This window comes from Schistocerca americana, chromosome X, assembly GCF_021461395.2.
Source record: "Schistocerca americana isolate TAMUIC-IGC-003095 chromosome X, iqSchAmer2.1, whole genome shotgun sequence".
In the NCBI taxonomy this organism is placed as follows: domain Eukaryota; kingdom Metazoa; phylum Arthropoda; class Insecta; order Orthoptera; family Acrididae; genus Schistocerca; species Schistocerca americana.
Window position 1 is genome coordinate 966,300,201 of NC_060130.1, and position 24,195 is coordinate 966,324,395.

Sequence of the window (24,195 nt, forward strand, 5' to 3'; positions counted from 1 at the left end):
TTTACAGATGAGCCACACTTCCCTAAACTTCTACCAATGAACCGAAGTCAACCATTCACTTCCATACTACCGCCCTCGAGTACTCATTCTATTTCATGTCACTTTGCAATGTTGCACCTTGATATTTAGTAAATGTGAATTTGTCAAGCAGCACACTACCAACGTTGCATTCAAACATCATCTGATTGTTTTTCCTACTCATCTGTATTAACTTAAATTTTTCTACATTGAGGGCAAGTTGCCATTCCCCCCCCCCCCCCCCCCCCAACTAGAAATTTTGTACAAGTCACCTCGTATCCTCCTGCAGTCACTCAATGACATCATCATCCTGTACACCACAGGGTCATCACCACATTTAGATACATAGAGGATAAGAGTGGCTCTAGCACACTTACCTGGATAGTCCTGACAATAAAGTTTTCATTGATGAACACTGACCATAAAGGACAGTGTACTATTTCTGTTACTTAAGAAGCCATTCACATGTTTGGGAACCCCATGTGTATGTTTAGACCTTCATTATCTATCTGCAGTGGGGCACCATGTCAAACGCCTTCTGGAAATCCATGAACATACACTGATGAGCCAAAACATCATGACCACCTGCTTAATAGTTTGTTTGTCCATGTTTGGAATGAAATACACCACTGATTCCATGTATCAGCAATCCAACAGTTTATTGGTAGGTTTGTGGAGGTAAGTAGCTTTAGGTGTCTATGTAGAGGTCACAAGATTCATGTAAATAATGGACTGTTGATTAGGGTATACTGTAATGGTGCCCAATAGTGACACAGATGGGTTCCATAAAATTTATATCAAGCAAATTTTACCGCTGAAAGCTGACACCGTTGTCGGGGAAGACATCAAGCATGAAGCAATGCAAGTGACTCGCAGATATCAGCATATCTTCAATTACTACCACAGGTCCCACACAAGTGCAGGAGAATGTCTCCCATAGTGTAATACCGAGTAGTTCGCCTTCTGTAATGTTCGCACATGCATTGACAATGCGCTGACACATGTTGTCAGGCATTGTAGGTGGATCATGATAGCAAATATCCTTCAACTTTCCCCAAGAAAGAAATCCAGGGATGTCAGATCTGGTGAACATGTGGGCCATGGCATGGTGCTTCGACGACCAATCTACCTGTCATGAAATATGCTATTCAATACCGCTTCAACCACAAGTGAGCTATGTGCCAGGCATCCATCATGTTGGAAGTACATCATTATTCTGTCATGCAGTGAAACATCTTGTAGTAACATTTGTAGAAAATTACGTAGGAAATCAGCATACATTGCACCATTTAGATTGCCATCGATAAAATGGGGGCCATTATCCTATCTCCCATAATGCCGCAACATACATTAGCCCATCAAGGTCACTGATGTTCCGCTTGTCGCAGCCATCATGGATTTTCCGTTGCCCAATAGTGCATATTATGATGGTTTACGTTACTGCTGTTGGTGAATGACGCTTCGTCGCTAAATAGAACGCGTGCAAAAAAATCTGTCATCATCCCGTAATTTCCCTTGTGCCCTGTGGCAGAACTGTACACGACATTCAAAGTTCAAAGTCATTGCCATGCAATTCCTGGTGTATAGAAATATGGTACGGGTGCAATCGATGTTGATGTAGCATTCTCAACACCGACATTTTTGAGATTCCCGATTCTCACGCAATTTGTCTGCTACTGTTGTGTGGATTAACCGTGACAGCAGCTAAAACACCTACTTGGGCATCATCATTTGTTGCAGGTCATGGTTGACATTTCACATGTGGCTGAACACTTCCTGTATCCTAAAATAACATAACTATCCGGCGAACGGTCCATACACTTGGGATGATGTCATCCAGGATTCCGAGCAGCATAAATAGCACACGCCCGTTGAGCATTTTGATCACAATAGCCATACATCAACACGATATCAACCTTTTCCACAATTGGTAAACGGTCTATTTTAACACGGGTAATGTATCATGAAGCAAATACCATCCGAACTGGTGGAATGTTATGTGATACCACGTACTTATACATTTGTGACTATTACAGAGCCATCTTTCAAAAAGCGGAAAAAGTGGTCCAACTAAAACATTCATATTTCTTTATGTACTACACGAATATGTAATAAAATAATCGAAAAGTATGATGCCAACAGTAAAGAGTAAGGTAATTTCATTGTGTTGCCAGAAAAAGGGTTTTATTTATTTAATTATGAAAATGTTCTTTTATGATAAATAATGGACTTCTTTAAGATTTAACATCTTAAACATTTAACATCTTAAACAAGATGAGGTGTGTGTGTGTGTGTGTGTGTGTGTGTGTGTGTGTGTGTGTGTTTTAGCATTTAACATCTTAAACAAGTTCATTTTTTATCATAAAAGAACATATTCATAATTAAATAAATAAAACACGTTTTCTGGCAACATAATGAAATTACCTTACACTTTACTGTTGGCATTGTACTTTTCACTTCAGATAAACCATATCTCCAACGGTCGATTACATTACAATAATTAAGAAGTTTCTCTGCCATGAAGTTATGGAAGAATCAATCAACAGAAGGAAATAAGATAATCACATCAGAGCAAGTGATATTTCTTTAAAGTATTAACAGATGAGGTATCTACTAGTTATCACCAACTACTTTCTCAATTCCTTCTTCTTGTTTCCACCAACTCTTCTAAAGCTTTGTTTGCCTTTCGTACAGTGCTTTTCAGATGTCTACCCTGTAATCTCTTCCACCTTTTCATGTTTATCACTTTTCATTTTGTGTGTCATATTTAATTTTAATTTGTTTTTGAATACCTGAACCCATAACCCATGCTGTATCTATTACTGCTTCTTCTGGTACTACTTTTCAGAATTTCTGTTCCCCATAACTGTAATACAGTGCCTACTGTCTCAGCACAGCAATGCTCCCACATCTCTGGCTTTCAAATCTAGTCTGTTATTGTAAAGTTTTAGTGTCTATTTAATGCTAATTAATTACATCTCTTTCAACCTGTGGTCCTGAGAGACTCTTTGGCGTATTTACTAAGTTTCTAAAATGTCTTCTTTCTTCAGTTTGCTCTGTTATCTTCAAAACATATAACCTACGTGTTTAAACATGACAACACAGAAACTTTTGCTCATTTATTGAGCTGCTGTCTTCACTTTCTCTGTTTTCTAATTTCCAAGTTTTTATTTGAAACTGAGGAAATTAAGTTGCACAGTGCTCATAGAATCATGAAAAAATGAAGATAAATGTTCAAGTGATCCACCACAAATTATAGGTGCACTGACTTCAGACAACTAACTCTCACATGGATATGTACTCTATTATAAAAACAAATGTAATTTTTTTCAGAGGTGTATATATTAAATATGGAAGACTGCTGCAAATGTTCTCTAATTTCAATACAAACATATATAATAACCATTTCATTATACAAACCTGCATGTTTTGCACCTCTCAATTCCTTGATGTGCTTTTTTGCTGGTCTCTTCCCTGAATTTGAGTGTGATTCTGCATCAGAGCTTGAAGAGTTCATTTCAGAATTACTCAAGTCTTCCTCAATATACTCGTCACTATTGTTTAATTCCTCCTGAAACTCCTCTTCCAATATGTTGTCTTCAGTGACGTTAATATGTTCCTCTGTGTTGCTTCTCCTACTTTTCTCAACTGCCCACTCATCTTCTGGACAAGAAAGAAATATTAATTACAACTAATTACTCACTGACAGCACAGAAATAAAAATTATGATGTAATAATATCATACTGGTTAGACCACAAGCACTGACAATATGGCTCCTTCATTCAGAAGTCACTGGCATACATTATAATCACATAACAACAGTGTCATATTAGTTTTATGATATTAAAAATAGCATCAAGCACTGTTGTTTTATCAATGATGGAACTTGTTGAACTCTATGGCTGTTATTTGATGAGTGGTCATTGATGAAGAATCCTAGAAGCCAAAAACACTTTTAAAAAGGTATTATTTTATGGCCATTACCAGTTTTGGGCCCTCATGCCCATCATCAGATGGCTATATTTGTCTTAATATAGTATTATATTCATCAGTAGCATGCCTCCACTCCTGAACTATGTAAGAATATTTCTGAAGTTAGTGCTACTTTATACACTGTGTGGATGACTTTAATACTGTAGAAAAATATTCTAACGTTTAACAACTGATAACATAAAAAAGTGAAAGAGTTGTATACACTTCTATTTGTTATGCTGATCATCATTTTGTCAATCTTTTCCTTCTTTTGGATTCCTAGGAGGATTCACATATTCACTGGCTGACCAAAAACTGAAGCACTCAATATAAATGGTCAGATTTAAATGTAGCTTTGTACATGTACACACCATCAGTAGGCATGTACATGATTAGATTTTCAGTTCTCTGTGACAAGTAGAACATCTACTAGCGTGTATTACTGTTGTTAAGGTTTAGTGTTGCTATTAGGACTGATATTCTACATATGGGGGATGAACAGCATTGGATGTTGAATGATCACTATGTAAATACAGAGATCCTGTATATTCATGTGAGACAAAATTTCCAGCACTAGACAGTGCTTGAAAGGAGCCTCATTGTGAGTCTCCATTCGGCTGGCTGGTCGAACTGTGCAATATCCAGATTTTTGGGGCATTCAGGTGTGACAGTGGATTGGACTGCATGGGAATGTGATGGAAAGTATACTCATTGTCAGAGGTCTACTCAACCATATCTGATGACCACAAGGGAGGATTGCCATTGACTCCCTGTAACATTCTGCCTCATCCCACAGCTTTGGTTGGATACTAATGATATCTGGACTGGGGAATTACATCAACATCTACATCTATATTCTGCAAACCACTGTGAATTACATGGCGGAGGGTATGTCCCAGGGATTTCTCCCGTTCCACTCATGTATGGAGCATGGGAAAAATGATTGTTTAAATGTCTCTGTGCATTTCTTAATTAATTTAATACTGTCCTCAAGACCCCTTTGGGAGTAATATGCAGAGGATTGTAGTACATTTCTAGAGTCATCATTTAAAACTGGCACTTAAAACTTTGTTAGCATACTTTCTCAGGACAAGAGTTTGTGAGTTCACTTTTTTCAGCATCACAGTGACACTTTCCCATGGGACAAACAAACCTGTGACCATTCATGCTGCCCTTCTCTGTATACATTTAATATCCCCCACTAGTGTCATTTGGTATGTGTCCCAAACACTTGAGCTATATACTAGGACGGGCTGCATGAGTAATTTGCACGAAATCTCCTTTGTAGACCAATTGCATTTACCCAGTATTCTACCAATAATCTGAAGTCTGCTATCTGCTTTACCCACGTCTGAGCCTATGTGATCATTCCACTTCATGTTGTACGAGTTTACAGATTCCAACTGTGACTCACTAATACTACGAGGGCCATTCAGAAAGTAACCTCCGGTTGATTTAAAAAAATACACCAAGTTAAATAAAAATATTTTAATATATACATCTTACAACTACATCTTTGCACTATTTTTCTACATAGTCTCCATAGCGATTGAGGCACTTATCGTATCTCTTCACAAGCTTTGAAATTCCTTCTGCATAAAAATCACCCGCTTGTGCCTGGAGCCAGCCTGTGACCGCATCTTTGAGCTCTTCGTCGTCATCAAACCGCTGTGACCTGAGCCATTTCTTCAAATGCATGAAGAGGTGATAATCACTTGGTGCCAGGTCTGGGCTGTAAGGTGGATGGTTGATAACGTCCCACTTGAAGGACTCAAGAAGGGCCGTTGTTCTGCGAGCAGAGTGAGGACGGGCGTTATCGTGCAAAAAAACGATACCGGAAGTCAGCATACCACGGCGTTTGTTCTGTATAGCCCGTCGTAACTTTTTTATTGTTTCACAGTACACGTCTTGATTAATGGTTGTACCACATTCCATGACTTCAACCAACAACACCCCTTTGGCATCCCAGAACACCGTTGCCATCAGTTTTCTGGCAGAAAAATCTTGCGAGGCTTTTCTTGGTTTGGTAGGCGAATTTGAATGTGCCCACATCTTTGATTGTTCTTTTGTCTCAGGGTTCACGTACTTAATCCAGGTTTCGTAACAGGTCACGATTCTGTTTAACAATGGTTCTCCTTCGTCCTCATAACGTGACAGAAAGTCTAATGCAGAGGCCATTCTTTGAGTTTTGAGGTGGTCGGTAAGAATTTTGGGCACCCATCGTGCACAGAACTTACGGTAACCCAATCTTGCTGTCACTATCTCGTACAAGAGAGTCTTAGAAATCTGTGGAAAACCAGTAGACAACTCCGACATTGAGAAACGTCGATTTTCACGAACTTTTGCATCAACTGTCTGAACGAGTTCGTCAGTCACCAATGATGGTCTACCACTCCTCTCTTCATCATGAACGTTTTCTCGTCCACTTTTAAATAAACGTACCCATTCATGGACAACTCCTTCACCCATAACTCTTGGTCCGTACACGGCACAAAGCTCACGATGAATAGCTGCTGCAGAATATCCTTTGGCTGTTAAAAACCTTATGACAGCACGCACTTCACATTTGGCGGGGTTTTCTATTGCAGCACACATTTCAAACTGCCACAAAAACTAAACTAGCGCAGGTACGATGTTCACTCGACCACGGCTTGATGCCGACTGACCTGTTGAGTGCGTGAACGCACAGATGGCGTCGCTACTCCCCCCACAACCCGCACTGTGACCAATCGGAGGTTACTTTCTGAACCGCCCTCGTATATTCATAGGATACTATGTGTCTTTTTTTTCATTTTGTGAAGTGTACAATTTTACATTTTTGAAATTTAAAGCAAGCTGCCAATCACTGCACCACTTTGAAGTCTTACCAATATCTGACTGAATATATGTACAGCTTTGCTCACTCTGTACTTAATTGTAGATAACTGCATAATTTGTGGAAATTCTGAGATTATTATTAATATTGCGCACAAGATCATTAATATACAACATGAACGGCAAGGGACACAACACACTTCCCTGGAGTACACCTGAAGTCACTTCCAGATCTGTAGAAGACTCTGCATCCAAGATAACATGCTGTGTCCTCCCTTCCAAAAAATCCTCAATCCCATCACAAATTTCATCTGATACCCCATATGATAGTATGTGTGACTGATTGATAATAAGCACAGGTGTGGTACTGAGTCAAATGCTTTTCAAAAACCAAGAAATACTGCATGTACCTGACTGCACTGATCAATGGCTCTCAGGATCTCACATGAGAAAAGTGCGAGTTGGATTTCACGTGATCTGTGTTTTTGAAACCTGTGCTGGTTGGTATGGACCTCATTATGTTTGAGATCAGAATATGTTTTAAGATTCTACAACAAATGGCTGTGAAAGATATCTACAGTAGATTATAGTTAACAGAGGTGCTAACTTGGGTGCAAATTGGGTACAGAATCTAATAGAGATTCCAACGGGCCCTGGGGCTTTGTTCAATTTTAACAATTTCAGCTGTTTCTCAGTGCCACTGACACTATTTCACTCACCTTTTCAGGGGTGCCAGACTTTAGTTGGGGCAATACTCCTGGGTTTTCCTTTGTAGAGAAAAATTTGAAAACAGATTTAAGGATATCTGCTTTTGCTTTGCTATTCTGAACAGTTCCAGTCTCATCCATGAGCCACTGGAGACTAACTTTCGTGCCCCTAACAGCCTTTATGCATGACTGTCCCCCGTGTAGGTTGCTGTCAAGACCACAAAACACAAATGGTGGTGTCTGGACTGGTGCCGTGACCAGGAAGCACAGATGAATGGCGTTGCATTGTGTTCAGTGATGACTCAGAGTTCTGCACTACCCACAATGACCACGAATGGCGAGTGTGGCAGCTACCTGGAGAGAGCTCGCATTTTTCCAATGTTTTGGAGAGGAACAACCATGTTACTCCTGACATCATGGTGTGGGGATCCATCAGGTACAGCTTCAGGTCGTGACTGGTAGTGGTTGATGGAACTGACAGCACAGTGGTACATCACAGTCATCCCGATTCCTCACATGTTATCCCTTATGCAACAGTATCGTGGTGCCATTTTTCAACTGAACAATGCTCATCCACACATGGCACATGTCTGTGTCATTTGTCTGCACGATGTTGAGGTACTCTTGTGGCCAGCAAGATCCCAAGATCTGATCTCGATAGAACGCGAGCAGGACCAGCTCAGATGTCAACTCCATTCCAGTGCCAGTATCCAGGATGTCAAGGACCAGTTACACTGATCAGCCAGAACATTATGATCACCTACATAATAGCCAGTACGTCCAACATTGGCAAAGATAACAGTGGCAATGCATCATGGCATGGAAGCAATGAGGTCTTGGTAGGTCACTGGAGGGAGTTGGCACCACATCTGCACACACACACACACACACACACACACGCACACACACACACACACACACACACACAAGCCGCCTAATCCCCACAAATTCCAGGCAGGGGGGCGCCGAGCTCTGATGCCATGTTCATTTACATCACAGAAATGTTCAATCGGGTTCAGATCTGGCAAGTTTGGGAGTGGGGGGGGGGGGGGGGGGGCAGCACGTCAATTGGAACTCATCATTGTGTCCCTCAAATCACTCCATAACACTCCTGACCTTTGGCACATTATTTTGCTGAAAAATGCCACTGCCATCCAGAAACATGATGATCATGAAAGGATCTACACGGTCTGCAACCAGTGTGTGATAGTCCTAGGTCATCATGGTGCATTGCACGAGCTCCACTGAACCCATGGATGCCCATGTCATTGTTCCCCAATGCATAATGGAGCCACTGCCACCTTGGCTCTATCCTGTCAAGGAGCTGTTCCCCTAGAGGATGATGGATTTACGCCCTCCCATCAGTATGATGAAGACAGTATTGGGATTCATTAGACCATGCAACACATTTTCACTGTGCCGACATCCAGTGTTGACGGTTATGTTCCGATTTACGTCATAGTTTCCAATGTCATGGTGTTAACATTGTCACATGCATGGGTCACTGGCTGTGGAGGCCCACGTTAGGAGTGTTCGGTGCACTGTGTGTTCAGACACACAAGTACTCTGCCCAGCATTAAAGTATGATGCTATTTCCGGCACAGCTCACCGCCTGTCCTGTTTTACCAGTCTGCCCAGCCTACAATGTCTGACATCTGTAATGAGGGGTGGTCGCGTGCAGTTTCTGAAATGCTCATGCTGTGGTGCTGGGCCATCACCATCTGCCCTCGGTCAAACTCAGATAGACTGCATGCCTTCCCCATTCTACACACAGATAGCATGCTCACTGATATTACACACACCATGTGTGTGTGTGTGTGTGTGTGTGTGTGTGTGACACTAGCAGTCATTCCTCGCCAGATGACACTGCTAGCACCTGGATGGGTTTATATCAATAGTAAGTCAGTGCTCATAATGTTATGACTGGTCAGTGCATAATGAAACAGTTGTGGGCATTTGATCCTCAGGAGAGGATACAATGGTTTTATGACACAGTTACCAAATGAATCACTGCACTCATCCAAGCCAGAGGGGGTGTGAAATCATTCTGATAACTGGGCTCATACTGCTGAGTTCTTTCTAAATTTGACTTGATTTTGTAATCACTGCAATAATGTCACATACTCTCTCAACCTTTGAAGTTTCATTTCATTTTCTTCTTCCCTTCTGGGTGCTTCATTTTTTTAATTACACTATGTATATCACCCACATAACTGTGGCACAGAAACACATCATGAACTTATCCAGGTCAGTTGCCGCATGTGCTTTACACACAATTTTTCTGTTTATAATCCAAACATAATCTGTTAAGCAAAGATATCATTCATTTTCCTGCAAGCAAAGATCTCAGCTACCTAAAGTAAACAATGACTATGTGTAGATGCACCATGTTAGTAACAGACAGGATACTTAACATGTAAGAATGGACATATTATTTAGTGAAAAGAGGACTAGTTGTCTTACAGAGATTTTATGTGGTACGAGGGTTGAATGAAAAGTAATACCTCAACCTGCATTAATTGGGTTTGGATGGGAATATTTTAATATATCAAATGCAGAAATAATCCTTAGAATGTGATCTTTAGTTACCAATATTCACTTTTCCACATAATCACCAGCCAACTGGATACATTTCTGCCAATGGCGAACAAGTTTTCTGAAGCCACCACAGAAGAAGTCAACACTCTGTTTCCACAACCACAGTCTCACAGTTCTCTTCATCAGAAGCATAATCATGTCCCCGAAGATCATCTTTCATTATCGGGAACAGATGGAAGTCAGACAGTGCTAAAACTGGACTGTATGGAAGATGCTGTACTGTGGTGAGACTCAGTCTCTGAAGTTCTGCTGTGGTGGCACATGAAGTGTGTGGTTTGGCATTGTCATGCTGCATGAAAACATTTCCCTTTTCCTTTCAGAACCTTGTTAGCCATAGTTTCAGAGTTCACAGCATTGTGACGTAATGCTCTGAATTTGTTGTTGTTCCACGATCAAGGAAATAGATATGGATAACACCATCTGCATCCCAGAACACTGTGGCTATGATTTTTCCAGCTGAGGGCTGCGTCTTGAATCTCATCTTCAAGAGCGAGTCTTTGTGTCAATATTCCGTAGACAGACATTCCATCTTCGGGTTGTAATGGTGCACCCACATTTTGTCTCCTGTCACAACTGAATGGAGGAAGGCGTCACCTTCATTCTCATAATGCAAGGGGAGTTCCTGGCAAAATTCAAGTCTGTGCGCTTTCATTTCAGGAACCAGCATCCAGGGTACCCATCATGCACACGTCTTCCAATAACCAAGCAAAGCAATAATGTGACGCACCGGCAGGGCCTCCTCCACATCTCAAATGAAACCCCCCGGCAAGCAGACAGAGTGAACACTATACTGATTCCTACTTCATTCAGTGTCTTGGTGTAGCCTTTCATGTGAAAGTGGAGGGAATAAAAATTTGTTGCTGAGAATTCTGATATTGTGTTTGTATAAGAATATTTTTGTAACTGTTAATGTGAGAGGCTGATTTTCTGATTCATTAGTGCCTTGTAGTAAAATATATAATCAGTGTAACATGTAAAAGATGGTTCAACAGTTTTCTCATCAAATTTAATGCCCACAGTTAATTAGTCATTGAAATTTTGAGTTCAATGATTGCCGTTTCTTTACGCATCCAGAAGTATGTCCAAATTGGACTGCAACCATAATTTTGCCTTGCTTCAACTTTTAATTACAGTTTTGTGTAACCTAACAGAAATGATTTGATACACATTTTTGTACAACGAGTACACTATGTTTCACAGAAGAATAACTAAATTGGAGTCTGACTGCCTAAACTAACGATTGGTTGCACAATCACAGTCAAACACTTAGTAAAATAACAGCTTGCATGGCTTACAAAGTGTTGCAGAAGAGTGAGTATTATACATGTCATCTGGTGATAGGTCCCTTGGTGCAAACTTGTAATAATGTAGTTAATTATAAAACAATAAAAATTTGAAAGACCTGTTAAATTATAAAGTGGGAAACACAAGCAGAAAATTGTGGTAAATGAAAAAAAATAAAACTGGAAGTTAATTCAGTAACTGAAAATAATATTTTGAATAAAATGGCAGCACAAGCTGCACTTTTAATTTTATTTTAAAAACCATGACTGGGCATTTTATTCAAAGTTGACACTACAATTGTGAAACCTGCATCAACATGCTCCACATGCTGGACAAGAAATTTGAAAATATTATGCAGGATGGGGAGCACAGGATAATAATGAGACTGTGGGGCAGCTGGTACAATAGTATCAGCCAAGAGTATGCAGTCAATGCATTTGTAAAAACACTTATGTAGATTGTGACGACTATATAGCCTGTGCTGCAAGTACACTGAACATCACATAAATAAAACATGAAGTAGTAGCTGATGTGAGGGAAAGACTATTGGGAAATGTAGTGAAGTCAGAATAGGATACCGAGCGAGGTGGCGCAGTGGTTAGACACTGGACTCGCATTCGGAAGGACGACGGTTCAATCCCGCGTCCGGCCATCCTGATTTAGGTTTTCCGTGATTTCCCTAAATCACTCCAGGCAAATGCCGGGATGGTTCCTCTGAAAGGGCACGGCCGACTTCCTTCCCCATCCTTCCCTAATCCGATGAGACCGATGACCACGCTGTCTGGTCTCCTTCCCCAAACCAACCAACCATCAGAATAGGATATGTATCTCATTTAAGTATGAATGATTTGCATAAGGTTATGACCATACAAATGGCTCAGCAAAATTTGTCAATAGGTAACAAAACAGATGGCCACAGTAGGAAAACTGAAGTCCAGGATTGCCAATTACGCAAACACATTGTCTCTGTAGATAGAATAGTAGATCTTAAAGCAGAAATAAATATTGAATGAGGTATGGACAATTTGAATATGAATGCTGTAAATTTGTAAGTTCAAATTTATGACATCAGTTGATGATAAAATAGGAAAAAGACTGAATGGTGCTGAATCAATAATTTGGAAAAAAAGTGGAAGAAAAGGTGTCATCTACAAGAACTGAAATAGTAAAGGAGAATAAATTTGAGATATTGAATTGGAGAAATACTATTCTTGAAACTAAAACCGAATTGACTCAACAGGTGATAATGTCCAAATCAAAATAAGCTTCCAATATGTTAGATATTCTAAGTAAAGTTTCTGACACAGAAAACAAAATTCAGGACAAACCAAACTGTATTATGAGCAGTGTTACCAATAGTGAAATTTTAGATAAGGAAGAAAAATTTGAACTACATAAAAAGCGAGTAAGGCAATCTCCAGCAGACTTTATGGAAAAACTATAAGCCAAAATTAACTGGCTGGCTGATAGACAAAGAAAAGATCAGTGTCACAGTAGACAATCTTGCAGGAGAAGTTAAACAATGTGGTTTGGACTTAAGATATTGAACAGATGACTTCTGATGACTGCAAACAACAGTTCTTTAATTAATAGTGGTCAGAACAAAAACATGACTATCTATGGCAAGAGTTTGTCATGACAAAACTTTCCACAAATAGCGGAAGAAATTCCATGAAAGAATGATGTAAAAATTGGTACAGTAAAGATAAGAGGGGGGTGTTCCAGAGCCAAAATCATCTGGGAACCAAGGAAAAAACTCCCACAAGATCCCAAGTGGTATGCGGGCAGTAACCAAAAATGTTTTGCCATGTTCCTAGAATGAGTGCAAGAAGAGGATTATTGGCAAGGAAGTCAAGACTCCTTTCAATACAATAACCCAAATAAATGAAATAACAATTACTGCACAGAACATGAAGGGGCACTACATTAATATGATGAACAGAGATGGAGGACATGGCACACATTGTGATATGCGGTAGGAGATTTGGTCCATGTAATGATAATGAAAATGTGGGGAAAACTAAAAGCAGCATATGTTATGGTGTGAACAAATGCAGGAGGTGGTTTTTTGGTCCAAAAAACAGACAGAACAATTATTACTGAGGTGCCAGTTGTCACAGTGATCTTTACAGTAAGCAGGCAACAGCTGCACATGAGGTTAGGTCAGTAACTGTTAAAACATAGGTGTGACATTGTGACGAAGCAGGCTGAGATCTTTTTATTTTCTCTATTGTTTTGCCACTTGCTTCCTTAAATTCATTTTTTTCATTTTTGACTAATTACTATCAACATACAGGAGTATAATCTGCATTTCCATAAAAGAGAAAGTTTGGCCCTCAGTCTTAAAGAATATAGCACCAGGTCTGCAATCAATTTCCTAATTTATTTTGGCTATTCCTAGTTAATATCTTTTGTTATAGGGTGAAACCAGTAATTTTTTTGTGACTTAAATTGTATTGTTGATTTATAAACAAATATAAATTCTGTAATAATTATAAACATTAGGAAGAACTACTATTGGGATTCTTAAAGTATTTATTTGTCTCTATTTGAAAACATACACTCCTGGAAATTGAAATTAGAACACCGTGAATTCATTGTCCCAGGAAGGGGAAACTTTATTCACACATTCCTGGGGCCAGATACATCACATGATCACACTGACAGAACCACAGGCACATAGACACAGGCAACAGAGCATGCACAATGTCGGCACTAGTACAGTGTATATCCACCTTTCACAGCAATGCAGGCTGCTATTCTCCCATGGAGACGATCGTAGAGATGCTGGATGTAGTCCTGTGGAACGGCTTGCCATGCCATTTCCACCTGGCGCCTCAGTTGGACCAGCGTTCGTGCTGGACGTGCAGACCGCGTGAGACGACGCTTCATCCAGTCCCAAACATGCTCAATGGGGGACAGATCCGGAGATCTTGCTGGCCAGGGTAGTTGACTTACACCTTCTAGAGCACGTTGGGTGGCACGGGATACATGCGGACGTGCATTGTCCTGTTGGAACAGCAAGTTCCCTTGCCGGTCTAGGAATAGTAGAAAGATGGGTTCGATGACGGTTTGGATGTACCGTGCACTATTCAGTGTCCCCTCGACGATCACCAGTGGTGTACGGCCAGTGTAGGAGATCGCTCCCCACACCATGATGCCGGGTGTTGGCCCTGTGTGCCTCGGTCGTATGCAGTCCTGATTATGGCGCTCACCTGCACGGCGCCAAACACGCATACGACCATCATTGGCACCAAGGCAGAAGCGACTCTCATCGCTGAAGACGACACGTCTCCATTCGTCCCTCCATTCACGCCTGTCGCGACACCACTGGAGGCGGGCTGCACGATGTTGGGGCGTGAGCGGAAGACGGCCTAACGGTGTGCGGGACCGTAGCCCAGCTTCATGGAGACGGTTGCGAATGGTCCTCGCCGATACCCCAGGAGCAACAGTGTCCCTAATTTGCTGGGAAGTGGCGGTGCGGTCCCCTACGGCACTGCGTAGGATCCTACAGTCTTGGCGTGCATCCGTGCGTCGCTGCGGTCCGGTCCTAGGTCGACGGGCACATGCACCTTCCGCCGACCACTGGCGACAACATCGATGTACTGTGGAGACCTCACGCCCCACGTGTTGAGCAATTCGGCGGTACGTCCACCCGGCCTCCCGCATGCCCACTATACGCCCTCGTTCAAAGTCCTTCAACTGCACATACGGTTCACGTCCACGCTGTCGCGGCATGCTACCAGTGTTAAAGACTGCGATGGAGCTCCGTATGCCACGGCAAACTGGCTGACACTGACGGCGGCGGTGCACAAATGCTGCGCAGCTAGCGCCATTCGACGGCCAACACCGCGGTTCCTGGTGTGTCCGCTGTGCCGTGCGTGTGATCATTGCTTGTACAGCCCTCTCGCAGTGTCCGGAGCAAGTATGGTGGGTCTGACACACCGGTGTCAATGTGTTCTTTTTTCCATTTCCAGGAGTGTATTAGCAAAGCCAGCCATTAATTAATTCCAAAATAATTACCGGGTTTGTCAAAAATATTGTTTGTATAACTATATCTGCTAAGTTCATTATTTAAACAAATAATTTGGCCTAACCTTTGTAGTAGAAGACACTGTTAGAAAGCAGGAATTTCTCTATATATTCATTTAATTGAATGAGTTATGTTTTAATAGTAATTTCTGTAAATTAAACATTGAACAATGTATAGTTTCAGTACCTATTATTGTGAGGATATATAAAGGCCTGATTTTTGTTCCCGATACAATCATTCCACTGCCGATTTCCAGACAAGAAACCTGTATTGGCTAGATCAACAACAATGCCTCAACATAACCACAAAATAAGTGTAACACAAACAGGCCATGTGTTAAAACAGTGACAGTGTCTCTCAAACAGTCCACAGATATACTGCTGGTTCATAGTGTACAACGGGCACAATATTTCGGCTATCACACATGTCGCCATTGTCAGGTGCGCTGCTGAACTGAGCTCCTGAGGGTGAGCGGCCGAAAAATCCCCTCCCCCCGCGGGCCACTCTCTTCGCCGTCCACGCCCGGGTGCCGGCGATTACGAAGACATGGGCGTCGGAATCTGTCAGAGTGTCGATGTGCTTGCTACGTCCGCCCTGGTCGCCAGTTCGTGCTTCTTGCTGAGAGTCTTCTTAATTACATTCAATGCCAGGTCCCAAGCTTTGCTGAGATTGTAGCTGCAATCTAGGTTGATAAGATCTTCCCTGGTGCGAATTTCGATAGCCTCCCTTATAACGCTGTCCCAATATTTAGAGGTCTGAGCCAGGATTTCGGTACGCTCATAATCCATCTCATGTTTCTCGGAAGAACAGTGCCCTGCTGCCGCTGACTTATTTGGATATTTCAGTCGAGTGTGCCTTTGATGTTCTTGGCAATGATCATCGATGGTGCGTACTGTTTGTCCGATATAAGTCTTCCAACACTCACAGGGAATTTGGTATATGCCGGCCTTCCTCGAACCGAGGTCATCTTTCACACTTCCCAGTAATGACCGTGTCTCATTGGGCGGGCAAAAGATGGTTTTAACTTAGTGTTTCTTTAATATATGGCTGATTTTCCCCAATAGTGTGCCATTGTATGGAATAAAGGCAGTGACTACCTCTTCTTCCGTGGCTTCATTCCTCTCCACAGGTTGTGCTGTGGTGGTGGGACGGAGAGCGCATCTAATCTGTCATTCCGAGTACCCATTCTTTCGGAACACGGTTTTGAGGTGTTCCAATTCCTGGGGCAGATTCTCTGCATCTGAGATGCTGCGCACCCTGTGTACTAGTGTTTTTAGTACTCCATTCCTCTGAGAAGGGTGGTGGCAGCTGTCTGCATGCAGGTACAGGTCAGTGTGCATTTTCTTCCTGCACACACCGTGGCTCAGGGAACCATCAGCTCTTCTCTTGACCGTGACGTCCAGGAATGGTAATCTTTCTTCTGCTTCAGTCTCCATAGTGAATTTGATGTTTGGATATATGGAGTTTAGGTGTGTAAGGAAATCCAGGAGCTTGTCCTTACCATGGGGCCAGATGACGAATGTGTCATCGACATAACGGAAGAAAAAAGTAGGTTTCCAATTGGATGATGCCAAGGCTTCCTCCTCGAAGTACTCCATGTGCAAGTTCGCGACCACCGGCAAGAGTGGGCTGCCCATTGCGACTCCATCCATTTGCTCATAGTATTCCCCATTAAACAGAAAGTACGTTGAGGTCAAGACATGCCTAAAGAGTTCGGTGGTCTTCTTGTCAAATTTCTGCCCAATAAGCTCGACTAACTCTCGTAGAGACACATCGAAGCTCACTAGGATATCAGTGTCTTTCAGTCTGAAGTTGTCAAGACGTTTCACAAAATCCACAGAATTACCGGTATGGTGAGAGCATTTACCTACATAGGGGCTAAGTAATTCAGCCAGATATTTTGCTAGCAAGTAAGTAGGTGCCCTAATGTTACTGACAATTGGGTGCATAGGTACCCCTCTTTGTGGACCTTGAGGAGTCCATAGACTCTTGGTGGTACAGGTCCTTGAGGTGACAATTTCTTGGCGTCTGAGCCAGGATATCGGACAAACAGTACGCACCATCGAAGATCGTTGCTGAGAATATCAAAGGCACACTCAACTGAAATATCCAAATAAGTCATTGAATGTAATTAAGAAGACTCTCAGCAAGAAGCACAAACTGGTGACCAGGGCGGACGTAGCAAGCACATCGACGCTACGACAGATTCTGATGCCCACATCTTTGCGACCACCGGTGTGCGGGCAAGAACGGCGAAGAGAGCAGCCCACGGGGGGAGGGGATTTAATTCAGCCGCCCGCCCTCAGGAGCTCAATTTGTCAGCACACCTGACGATGGCGACATGTCTGATCGCCGAAATATTGTGCCCATTGGACACTATGAACTGGCAGTATACCCGTGGATTGTTCGAGCAACAAATACGCCGGGAGAAACTGAAGAATCACAATGACAGTGTCTGTTCAATAGTGTCACACATACCGTATTGTTCTGCAAGAACTGTGTGGTTAGGTTTTTACTGCTCATAGATGTTCAATGGTAAACTATTGCAGCAGTATGCTGATGTTTGCCTGCAATCTATTAATGAGGGTTATCAAAAGTTAACCAATAGTGAACTGGCCAAATTACTGTGTAATATTGTGTGTTGTGAACAGTGAAAGTAAAGAACTGTGAAATGCAACTGCGCAACTGTCGGCTACATCACTTACGGTAGTCAGTGGTGAACTCCCCCCCCCCCTCCCCCCCCTCCCCCCCCATCCCCCCCCCCCCCCCCCCATTGTTCAGTCAGTGTAAAAATGCAGTAAGTTAAAACCGAGGACTATCAATGAAGAAATAAAGCATGGCAACGCCACAACATCACTGCATTGAGAACTTGGCTTACTTCACTGTAGCCTATACATACATGCAGAGCCATTGAGTCAGCTGAATGTTGGAATGAGTCCACATTGGTAGACAGACAGAAGAATGCCACCATGGATGTGGGCACAGAACTAACTTCTCAGAAGCCAAATATGGTATCAGTTGAGAATAAGTGCACAAAAGGAAACAACAAAGAGGAGTGTGATAATAGTAATCCCCTAATGTTAAAATCAGCTAATAATAGTGAGGAGCAAAAATAGAATTCATTACCTGAATGAAACAATCAATAAAGCAATGTGAGTGGGATGATAGAATGAAAGAGGTAATGAGAGAGAGAGAGAGAGAGAGAGAGAGAGAGAGAGAGAGTGGATGGGGGGGGGGGGGGGAATAGAATGAAAGGAAGGGTGGTTGTAAAATGATGTCACTCTTTCTGAAAGAAATAGTGTGTAGGAACATCGAAAGTGTTGTGCAAAGTAAGCTAGAAATATTTTTAATAAAGTAATGAACAGCACAGAAAGTATACAAGCAGAGGATGTAATTGACCGCACTACAAATTGAGTATATCTTGTCACTAAAGATAATTCATTCACTTAATGACCACACAGGCACCAAAACAAAAGATAACAGAGAGAGAAGGTCAAAATACTGAAATCTCTCTTTTCAATCATCATACAAATGCCGAAATGGCAGATATTGAGATAACCATTAGTGGAATAGAAAAGCAACTACAATCGCTTAGTAGTGGAAAGTCATCAGGACCAGGCAGGATACATATAAGATTCTATAAAGATTATGCAAAAGAACTTGCTCCCCTTCTAGCAGCAGTTTATTGAAGATTGCTGGAACAATGAAAGGTACCTAGTCACTGGAAAAACCTGCAGGTCATTCCCATTTTTGAGAAGGATTATAGGACAGATGCATATAATTATAGGCCTATATTATTGTCATTAATCCATTGCAGAATTATGGAACATGTTTTATGTTCATGAATTATGATGTTTTTGGAGAATGAAAATATACTCTATAAAAATCAACATGTATTCCGCAAACAGGTATCTTGTGAAACTCATCTTGCTCTGTTCCTCCACGAGGCCCATAGCAGTGCAGATAACCAGCTTCATGCCATGTTCCTTGTCTTCAGGAAGGCATTTGACACCATCCTGCACTGCCAATTAGTGAAAAAAATGTGAGCTCACAGAGTATTGGACCAGCCAGATTTGCAACTCAATTTAAGACTTCCTTCCAGAGAGAACTCAACACCTCACTCTTAATGGAACAAAATTGACTGGTATAAATGTAATTTCTGGAGTACCCCAAGGAAGTGTGATAGGACCATCCCTGTTTACAGTGTGCACAAGTGATCTAGTAGAAGCTCTTCAAGATTGTTTGCTGATGATATGGTTGTCTATAGGAAAGTAGCAATGCCAGAAGACAGTACCAATTTGCAGAATGATCTGCAGAGGAGTGATGAATGGTGCAGCTCTAGCAGTTGACCCTGAACATAAATAAATGGAACATATTAACATACATAGTAAATGGAATCCACTACTGCACAACTACACTATTGATGACAAATTACTCGAATCTGTATCCACTGAAAAATATCTAGGAGTAACTACCCACAGTGACCTTAAGTGGAATGACCATGTAAAGCAAATAGTAGGAAAAGCAGATGTCACACAGATTCATAGCAAGAATCTTATGGAAATATAATTGATCCACATCGAAAATGGCACTTGTTAGACAGAATCTTGAGCAATGTTCATTTATCTGGGATCTTCACTAGGTAGGAATGATAGAAGATATAGGAAAGATCCAATGAAGAGCAGCGTATTTCATCACAGGATCATTTAGTCGACAAAAGAGCACTACAGAAATGCTCAACAAACTTCACTGGCAGAGGTTACAAGAGAGATGTTGTGCATCGTGGAGTGGTTTATTACTGAAATTTTGAGCGAGCACTCTTTGGTTAGAGTTGTACAACATATTACTTCCTCCTACATTTGTGTTTGTTATTGTGGTCTTCAGTCCGAAGCTCTCCATGCTATTCTATCATGTGTAAGCCTCTTCACCTTCAAATAATTACTGCAACCTACATCCTTCTGAATCTGCCTACTGTACTCATCTCATAGTCTCCCTCTATCATGTTTACCCCCACACTTCCCTCCAGCTGTAAATTGTCAGAATGTGTCCCTCCTTTTAGTCAGGTTCTGCCACAAATTTGTTTTCTCACCAACTCTACTCAGTATCTCCTCATTAGCCACATGATCTACCCATCTAATCTTCAGCATTCTTTTGTACTGCATGGTTAGACACTATACAAATATTTTCAGAAAAGACTTCCTAACTCTTAAATCTAAATTCAATGTTAACAAATGTCTTTTCTTCAAAAACACTTTTCTTGCAGCAATTGCCAGTCTCCATTGCCATCAGTTGTTTTGCTGCCCAGGCAGCTAAACTCATCTACTATTTTTAGTGTCTTTACCTAGTCTAATTCCCTCAGCATCATCTAATTTAATTTGACGGCATTCCATTCCTCATGTTTTGCTTTTGCTAGTGTTCATCTTATATCCCCCTTTCAAAACTATGTCCATTCTGTTCAACTGCTCTTCCAAATCCTTTGCTGTCTCTGAAAGAATTACAATGTCATTGGCAAACCTCAAAGTTTTCATTTCATCTCCATGACCTCTAATTCCTTCTCCAAATTTTTCTTTGATTTCCCTTATGGCTTGATGAATGTACAGACTGAACAACATCAGGGATAGGCTACAAGCTTCTCTTTCTATCCCTTCTCAACTGCTGCTTCCCTGTCGTACCCCTTGACCCTCATAACTGCTGTATGGTTTCTGTACAAGTTGTAAATAGCCTTTCACTACCTGTATTTTACCCCTGCTACCTCCAGAATTTCAGAGTGTCTATTACCATCAACAGTGTTAAAAGCTTTCTCCAGGTGAACAAATGCAATAAACTTAGGTTTGTTTTTCATTAGCCGATCCTCAAAAAGATGTCATAGGGTAAGTATTGCCTCGTATTTTCCTACATTTATCCAGAATCCAAGCTGATCTTCCCTGAGGCCTGCTTCTACCAGTTTTTCCATTCTTCTGTACAGAATTCATGTCAGTATTTCACTCAGTACAACAAAAGCATTAAAGAATTTCCACGGGTTAGTCAGATACTACAGATTCTTCCTATGTGACTTTAGTGAAGTGGCAAAACCACTACATAAGTTGTTGAAAAAAGGTGTTAAGTATGAATGGGGCATTAAGCAAGAAGAGACATTCCAAAGGCTGCATAGCATCTCAGTAATACCTTGGTATCATTATTTATTCTGGTATTTTCTAGGAGTTGTAGTACTTAGCATTATGTTTATATGTTGTTTGTGCACATACTGCTTGCTTTAAGTACACGAGGAAAGGCACGAATGATGATTGTTGTGGCAGAGTGCGTGGGAGGATGACCATAGTAAACACATGTGAAGTGTCGGAAATGACACAAATTCATAGTAAATGGCCTCTTTGGTTAAGCAGAGGAAATAATGAAGAGTAATGATGGCTCTGTTACATTTGAATGCAATGAGGAAAGAGCCACATTACCTATCCCACCTCCATGCAGATATCAAAGATAGTGCAAGGCACTGCAAAACTCCCTTAGTGAGTAAGAAATTACTGTTGTGAATCACCTAAGTAAAATGTAAATAACAATTTTGTAAGATTGTGTGTTCTCTTTCATATTTATTATTGTAATGATAATATGTAATGTGATGTATTGATATGTTTATGTATGAGTGGTGTGACGAAAAATAAACATAAATTTGGATGTGTGTATGTAACATAAAAAAAGAGAGAAAATATTTTGTTTTTGTTGTTTATTTGTATCTGTAATGTAAAAAAGGGAAAAGTTAATTACCCAATGATTTAAATTTATGTTCTATGTGGTGTATGTCTTCATGAAAAATGAACTGATCTTTTAACAATGATTCTTCTATGTGTATGTATCCAGGGGAATACAAGAGCAGTGAAAAATGAAACAGTGTTTCATGTTGATGTTCACGTGTGTCGAAAATCGAAGTGAAATACAAACTTTACAAAATGCAAAATGTAAAGAGAACTAGAGTCATTAACCAAGAATTTCTATAATGTCATTTTTAAAGCTAAGTTGTTTTTAACTACAACAGAAGCCAGATTACAAATTTATGGTCAAATAATTATCAACAAATTTTTCCCATTGGGGGACATGTTGTATATTGACAACATAACAACTTATACATTGTTACATTTAAGGCTGTTGGGAGACATCATGGGCGCTCCAAGATGGGAAATCAGAGACAAAATGCAGAGAGCAGGCAAAAGTGAAGTGGTAGCATTTAGTTCACTGGAGCTAAGTAGTAACACTAGAGCCCTGCAAATTGCAGAGGCTCTGTGCAATTGTCCCAGGGCAGAAGTTTCACTTCAGAGAATTAACTGGTAACTCCACCACTGCCTAGATGCTGTTCTAAGGTGTCACAGTAGCAGATGTCCATGAAAAGGCACATCTTAGAAGAGGCAGCATGCCTAATAATTGCTCCTGAGAACTGCGCTATAAGAGGGATTACACATGTTAGAGTGCTACTACAGCAGTCCCGACTCACAAAAGGTGTGAGGGCAGAGCCAAGTGACATAAAACACTGTTGCTGCTGGCCATAATAGGAGTGACAGTGGTGTTTAGCTTTCAGCTGAATACTGTTGCTACCAAGTAGCATGCTGCTAGTGTTTGCTATTTCTATTAGCGCTCACCCCTGTGGATTCAGACACTGACTTTTGCCTTCTTTGTGAACTAATGATCAAGCAGTTTGGTACTCCCCCCCCTTTTAAACCAACCAAACAACCTTCTTTGCTTTTTTTCTAATGTTTAGAATTAACCTTTAGTGTAGTAGTTAGTTTGATCGCTAACAAATAGCGTTAGTCAGATCCCTGAGTGCCACAAGTCTCCTGCTGCAAGCATCCAATCAAATCCCAAAATCCACACCCCTCATAGGTGCCCTGTGACAGTGTTTGGCCCTGATCCAAGTCATCAGCTGCCTTCACTGGGAATTTATCTTTCTGCATTTGCTTCTCACCACTTAAAATTGCAGATGGACCTCAAACCCCTTGTCTTACCTCTACCCTGAGTTAGGTCATGACATACTTGAAAGAATATTATTTTCTTTATATCCCAGGTAATTTTCCAGAGTCATATTGTTAATTTAAGAATAATTGTATGCTGTATTAATGTTCGTGTAGTATTGATAATGTGACTTAACAAACCTATTAATTAAATGTATTCTGTGTACAGAAAAAGGTGATTACTTAATCTATAATTGCAGCCTGCTCTTATCTGGATTCTGAAATGTAACTGAAAAACTCTGGCGCTTAAAGATAAATCACAGTTTTACATATTTACTAGAATCAATGGTTAATTTAAGTATTAAGATTTTGTGAGATTAACATAAATTGACAAAATTAAGAACTGATATCATTTTTCTTTGAATACGTTCACTAATGTTTGTTGCAACATTATATAAACGAATTTGCGCTTGCTTGTGGCATTTTCTCACTAAAGTCAAGTTGAAAATTCATAAGAAAAAATCTGTTAGTTATTTTGAGTGCAGATACAAAAACAGTTTTCAGTTTTACCCTTCAGAACATGTGCTCAAATTATTTAGCAAGTATTATGCTTCTTTTGGCTGAAAAGGGCACATGGTATGGTTTTATTGATTACATCCCAGTTTTCAATTCAAGCACTGTAGTTTAACAGATCTGAATAGAGTAAAGTAACAAGTACTCTTCGTCTGTGAGTGGGGAAATGGAACAACCAACCACGCATCTGTTAAACACCTTGGAATACAACTACTGCCTTTATAGTGATCCAATCTCTCTTAGGTCAAGGTTAAACAT

At 40.9% G+C, this 24,195-nt stretch overlaps 1 protein-coding gene across 1 annotated transcript in view; it reads right to left on the minus strand.

Annotated features, from left to right (window-relative positions):
• Positions 1-24,195, minus strand: part of LOC124555342 — an 856,442-nt gene that overhangs the window by 267,059 nt on the left and 565,188 nt on the right. Inside the window, exon 31 of the mRNA XM_047129223.1 lies at positions 3,439-3,681. Within this exon, the coding sequence (XP_046985179.1) occupies positions 3,439-3,681 (243 nt within the window). The remainder of the gene's footprint in view (positions 1-3,438; positions 3,682-24,195) is intronic.